Source organism: Electrophorus electricus, chromosome 11, assembly GCF_013358815.1.
Source record: "Electrophorus electricus isolate fEleEle1 chromosome 11, fEleEle1.pri, whole genome shotgun sequence".
Classification (NCBI taxonomy): domain Eukaryota; kingdom Metazoa; phylum Chordata; class Actinopteri; order Gymnotiformes; family Gymnotidae; genus Electrophorus; species Electrophorus electricus.
Window position 1 is genome coordinate 305,883 of NC_049545.1, and position 6,347 is coordinate 312,229.

The 6,347-nt window shown below is 40.9% G+C and overlaps 1 protein-coding gene across 1 annotated transcript; it reads left to right on the plus strand.

Annotated features, from left to right (window-relative positions):
• Nucleotides 1-646: 646 nt before the first annotated feature.
• Nucleotides 647-5,788, plus strand: LOC113585937 (zinc transporter 10-like). The gene is made up of 4 exons (XM_027023746.2): nt 647-1,127; nt 3,485-3,556; nt 4,926-5,165; nt 5,352-5,788. The coding sequence occupies exons 1-4, from the start codon at nt 647-649 to the stop codon at nt 5,786-5,788; spliced, it is 1,230 nt and encodes a 409-aa protein (XP_026879547.1).
• Nucleotides 5,789-6,347: the final 559 nt, after the last annotated feature.

The window sequence follows — 6,347 nt, forward strand, 5'->3', positions numbered from 1 at the left end:
AATGTACATCATATAAAATATGTAGGCCTAAATAAAATCTGATTATGTCAATTGCAAAGTTGTGAGTATGTGAAAGGGCCATAGTCATGTATAAGTATATTTATAATAACCGACACAGACAAAGTCATGGTCATGTGCGACTTTTCAAACCTTTTGTATCTGGTCGTATTTAATCAGCATTCCGTTTTTTCATCTTTCGGTTACAAGTTAGCGCTAAAGGAGCGCGAGGAGCCTATTCTGTGCACAATGTCTTGATTAAACTAGGGTATTAATAAATAGTATAATCTACAGCGCCGTGTGTGTGTGTGTGTGTGTGTGTGTGTGTGTGTGTGTGTGTGTGTGTGTGTGTGTGTGTGTGTGTGTGTGTGTGTGTGTGAAAGAGAGAGAGAGAGAGAGAGAGAGAGAGAGAGAGAGAGAGAGAGAGAGAGAGAGAGAGAGAGAGAGAGAGAGATCTTCGTATCGGCCGTGTCCTTGACATATCATTGGCTAGAATGTAGTAAATGTTATCTTTATTAATCGGTTAACTGGCCAAGAAAGTGAGCAGATAAAACCAGCCCACGTGGAAGCTCCGCTCCAGCCGCTGGAGCTTTAATGGTGAATTAGTAAAACATCGTAACTAGTAGTTTCATCAATCCAACAGTTACAAATGGGTCGCTATACGGGAAAAAGCTGCCGCTTGACTTTTATGCTGGTTACCATTGTTGTGTTTTTTTCCGCTGAAATAATGGCCGGTTATGTCGGCAACTCCATAGCGCTCGTTTCAGACTCCTTTAACATGCTAGCGGATATCATATCGCTGTCTGTTGGCCTGACAGCCACCCGCCTTAGGCGCCGCAACGCTTCACAGCGCTGCACTTATGGCTTGGCCCGGGTGGAGGTCGTCGGTGCGCTGGCCAATGCCGTGTTCCTATCTGCTCTCTGTTTCTCCATTTCTGTCCAGGCGCTGGAGCGCCTTATCAAGCCGGAGCCCATTGAGGAGCCGATGCTGGTACTGGTCGTCGGCGCAGTAGGTTTGGGCATTAACATAATAGGACTGCTCATCTTCCAGGACTGCCGCTGGCTATGTAGACGATGCGGGCGCGGAGCTCCCCAGGACACAGATCCAGAGACCGTGAATGAGAAAGCCGGTGAGTTTGACTGCAAACAGACACATGCCATGGATGTGTGTTTAACCGGACAGGGCTTGCCAGTACTGCTCGGTACCCAGCACACCGTGACAATTATAATGCTTTCTGTTTTTGTGCAGCTTTAACTTTGATTCTAACAATAATGAAGATGTTTTGAAACACATAATTTTGTTAGGATACAACTTGCAGTTTTATTTATGAACTACAATTCTTCAACAAATATGACATGAAATATAATAAACAAAAGGTTAATTTGATGAGGTCAACATGTCTGATGGAGGTGACATCAGTCTAACAGATTTGACACAATTCTGATGGAGGTGACATTGATCGGGCAGAGTTAAAATGTTTGACAAAATTGGTACATGTATGATGTTGATAACATTGATCTGATTGAATTGATGTGTGACAGAGGAGACAAAAGCTTGGATTTTTAGTCATTTTAATTATTTAATACTTGAATGAATGAATCAGTCACAGCATTAAAACAAAAATAATTATACAAATTGTCTAACAATAGTCATTAATAAAATTTAATGAATTAATAAAAAGCATCTCTGAACGCTTTCAATCCAAAATCCTGCTCCTTACATACAAAGCTCTGCACGGTCTTGCACCTCCCTATCTAGCTCAACTCTTAGACTCTTACTGCCCCACCCATTAGAGGACACTTGGGTCCTCTACTGCAGGTATCCTCTCCATCCCCAAGTTTAGACTGATGTCTGTAGGAGGCAGATCCTTTAGTGTCATGGCCCCAAAACTATGGAACACTTTACCTCAATCTCTCCATCACTGCTCCACACTCTCCTCCCTCAAATCTCAACTTAAAACAGACCTCTTTTCCCAACACTTTTCATAACCTCTTTTCTTATCCATATTTGTGTTGTGTCAATTTGTGTCAATTTTATTTATTTATTTTCCCACTATCATTGTAAAGCAACCTTTTGTCTGTGAAAGGCGCTATATAGATTGAAATTATTATTATTATTATTATTATTATTATTATTATTATTATTATTATTATTATTATAGAAAGTTACAAATCTATATATGTATTATATAGATGTTTTAAAAATATCATCCCTGACAAAAAGTGCTTACATTTACCATGAAATCTGTGAAGTCACTGTAAATGTTGTTTAGCTTTGTCAAATTATCTCATTAGGACATTGTGAAACAGGGGTTTGTGAAACAGGAGTTTTCCTTACTAAAGGGGAGCTGGTAGCTCTTACCTGCATCACTCTTTCTGCTGGTTCTTGGTGATTCACATGGTGTGTTCTTGCGTGGTGTTCTTGGGTGGTGTGGTGGTGTTTATTGTTTTAGGAGATTGTTGCTTTCGGTCTTAGGCTTGTTAAGTGGCCTTTAGGAGTTTTATTTCTGTATAATGTCTGCTTTTCCTCTCTCTCTCTCTCTCTCTCTCTCTCTCACATCCCTGCAGCTGTCCTGTGTTAGAAATTACCTTTATCTCTGCTTGTGAACTGATTTTCTCTCTCTGTTTTCTTTGGTACTTTCCATTACTCCTCCTGTGTTCCTCCAGTGAGAGACTGAAACACAAAAGCACATAATGCAATACAAACTAAGAAGAACAGTTCTGACTACATCATCTACATTTTCAGTATCTATGTTTGAATATCATGTTGAAATATCTTTTATCATAACCTATACTGTTCTAGAGGACAGTTGGTCTGTGTTCCCAACTTCCTTGAGCACTACATTCCCTGAGCCTTATGTTTCTTCACCTCTGTATTCTCTCAACTCTAATCATTCACATAAATCATAAACTGTGCTGGAGTTAATAACCATACCCATAATCCAACCTAATCCTTCCCCTAAACTATACTAGAGGTAATAACTTTACCCATAATCCAACCTAATCCTTCCCCTAAACTATACTAGAGGTAATAACTTTACCCATAATCCAACCTAATCCTTCCCCTAAACCATGCTGGAGTTAATAACTTTACCCATAATCCAACCTAATCCTTCCCCTAAACCATGCTGGAGTTAATAATTTTACCCATAATCCAACCTAATCCTTCCCCTAAACTGTGCTGGAGTTAATAACCATACCCATAATACAACCTAATCCTTCCTCTAAACTGTGCTGGAGTTAATAATCATACCCATAATCCAACCTAATCGTTCTCCTAAACTGTGCTGGAGTTAATAATCATACCCATAATCCAACCTAATCCTACCCCTAAACCGTGCTGGAGTTAATAACTGTACCCATAATCCAACCTATTCCTTCCTCTAAACTGTGTTGGAGATAATTACCATACCCATAATGTAACCTCAGTTAATGTAGTGAAGCTCAGGAGTGTCATGCACTCAACACTCATATTTTCCCTCCACAGACTTCCAACAAAGGACAGACTCACCAGAAGTAGACCAGAATGAGGATGAACGCCAAGCCCTGAATATTAAAGGTATGGCCAGTTTCGCAAGTTTGATCCAAATACATTACTGTACTCTGCTCTAAAAAGCTGTGGGCGTGAAGAGCAAGGAATCCAAGTACACAAATTCTCTCCTCAAAAACTGATGTCTACCGAAAACTTCACAGGCCATTTCCCAAAAACATTATAGTGTTAAGATCATCTTAAAAGAGAAAGAGAGTTCAGTATGATACTACCATTTAACAATGATCTTTGTGTTGCGATGCTTTTCGTAAACTCAGACAGCTGGAACATCAGGAGTTATCTGTCACCTAGCCAATAGTGAAATTAACCAGGTTTTTTTTGTGTTTTTTTTTTTGCTTTTTTTTGGGTAAATTTTAATACATTTTTCTTATTATTCTGTTGAACCTCATTGTTCATTCTTCTGTTTTATTTGTACCTTGTAAAAACTGCCTAAATTTATTATAATAGTTTTTTTTGTTGTTGTGAACTATTGTGTATATATAATCAAAATACTGTAGGTCTCATACACTGTTCATACACTGACTGTATACTCTAGGGTTGGGTAAGCATTAATCTAAATCTAAGTGTCTTTAAGAGGTCTATTTCTCACTGACTGTATCCTCTAGAGATGGCCAGAGGATACACAGAATTGCCATTTTTTAAGGGAAACATCATGCGGAAATGATTGCATTTGGCATTTGCTGTGACGTGGCAGTTTCATCTTGGAAGTGTCAGATTAAATGTGGATAAATGGTATCCATATCCATGAAGATGTTGTTGAGTAACGATCAGACACATTGTGCTGTTCAGACATTCTAATGTTCTAATACTGGCTCCACTGGCCTGTATTGATGACATCATTTTTCCAGCACTGGCCTGTGCTGATGACATCATACTGTGGCTTCTTTTCCAGTCCAGTTGAGCTTTAATGTTCCTTTGCGCACTGGAGATGCACTTTCTTGTTCTTCTCTGACATCAGCATGTTTCATTTTCTTTAGCTGTTATAGTCTTTCCAAGACAAAGATGGAATATTCAGATGACATTCTGCACATCAGTGCTGAATCCAGGTGTGAATTACCTGGTTGCACTTGTTTGCTTGCATGGTTCTTGCTGTTTTGACCCCTCTGCTCCTCAAGCTATTTGCGTCCACAGGATCACTTGCCAAATACCTGCTAGTGTTGACTATCATGAACATTTAAAGTCACTAATGTCACTCCTTCTGCTGGTTCCAACATGCTAATGAACACTGGTGTTGGAAACACTGGTCTGGCTAATTTATTCCACACACCAGTTATATGACATGCTGAATGTATAATTAGTGTGAAGGTGGATGGTTTACTTAATGAACAGGTGACTCAGTGTATGTTTAATGCATTTATCTTTACCCTTTCTCTCTCAGGAGTGTTACTCCACTTACTGAATGATGCTCTGGGATCATTTGTGGTGGTGGTGGCTGCAGTTATATTTCACATCTGGCCTGTGGCCCCTGACAGCCCCTGTACATGGCAGTGCTACGTGGACCCCAGCCTGACATTGCTCATGGTGGCCGTCATCATGTCCTCAGCTGCTCCTCTGATTAAAGAGACCACCACCATCCTGCTGCACATCATCCCGGCCACCCTGCCCTTTCCCCAGATCTGTGAGTAATGCGAGATGTGTCCATGGCTTCCAGAGTCTAGTTTACTTGTGAAGAAGTGAAGGTCTCCTACTTCTTTTACTGTTTCTAAAGTCCCTCTCTTCCCTTCTCTCTCTCTCTCTCTCTCTCTCTCTCTCTCTCTCTCTCTCTCTCTCTCTCTCTCTCTCTCTCTCTCTCTCTCTCTCTCAGTGGAGCATGTATGTGAGCTGCCAGGGGTCCTTAGTGTCCATGATGCACACGTGTGGCTCCTTACAAAGGGTCGGACTGTAGCGACGCTGCATGTGAGAGTGGCTAAGGAGCTGCATCGCTCCCTTGGTGAACTCGAGACCCTCCACAGGCATGTCCGAGAGGTGTTTCACAAAGCAGGGATCCACAGTGTTACTGCTCAGCTGGAGTTCGGTGATGGAGGCCTGAAGCCTAGCCACTGTAGCGCCCCCTGCCTGTCACCCACCTGCATGAAAATCTCCTGCTGCCCAGCTGGTGTTCCAGCCTTCACAATCTTTAAAGCAAACCTGCCCTTGTACCATTCAGGAATGAGCAGTGACATGTATGACATGAAGAGTGTGCTTAAAGAACAGGAGGCAATGCCATCAGTGATCTCATACCCCCAGACCACACGGTTTTAAGATAGGACAGAATTAAATGAAATTCAACAGAAGCTTTATTGTAGCTTTGTAGATCAGGAGTAGGCTTAGTGTGGGTCAAAGAAAAATTGCTCAAGAAAACCAACCCAAAACAATATTTCAAGAAGAGTGCAAGAGCCTCCAAGAGCCATTTGTTGATGGCATTTAGAATATCGTGCTGTTTTTGGCCATGTGTCCTATACCTATGCAGTTAGGCTGGAACACTTGCTGCATGGGCCAATGCTGCTCAATCTGGAAAATAGTATTTTGCTTGTTTATGCAAGAGTCTCTCATGAAGATGAAATATACAGGCGTCACGTATGAATAATAGGACTCTTGAAGCATAATGTGAAAATTCAATGACAAGCATTTAAAAGTCTCTGAAAAACAAGTTCTTATGCAAGAACTAATAGGACTTAATAATGTAGTCTCAGTACAATTGCATTAGAATTTGTCATTTATGTTGGTTATACTCAGGAACTCCCAAAATCTCCAGTCCAGTTGCCTGGAGTACTGCAACTCTGTCCTTGTTGACATTACCTCCTCTCCTACACAAGTTTCA

Coding starts and splice junctions, on each gene's coding strand:
- LOC113585937 (XM_027023746.2), top strand. CDS start 647: ATGGGTCGCTATACGGGAAAAAGCTGCCGCTTGACTTTTATGCTGGTT. Junction 3,557..4,925: donor CCAAGCCCTGAATATTAAAG/GTATGGCCAGTT, acceptor TTTCTCTCTCAG/GAGTGTTACTCCACTTACTG. Junction 5,166..5,351: donor CCTGCCCTTTCCCCAGATCT/GTGAGTAATGCG, acceptor TCTCTCTCTCAG/TGGAGCATGTATGTGAGCTG.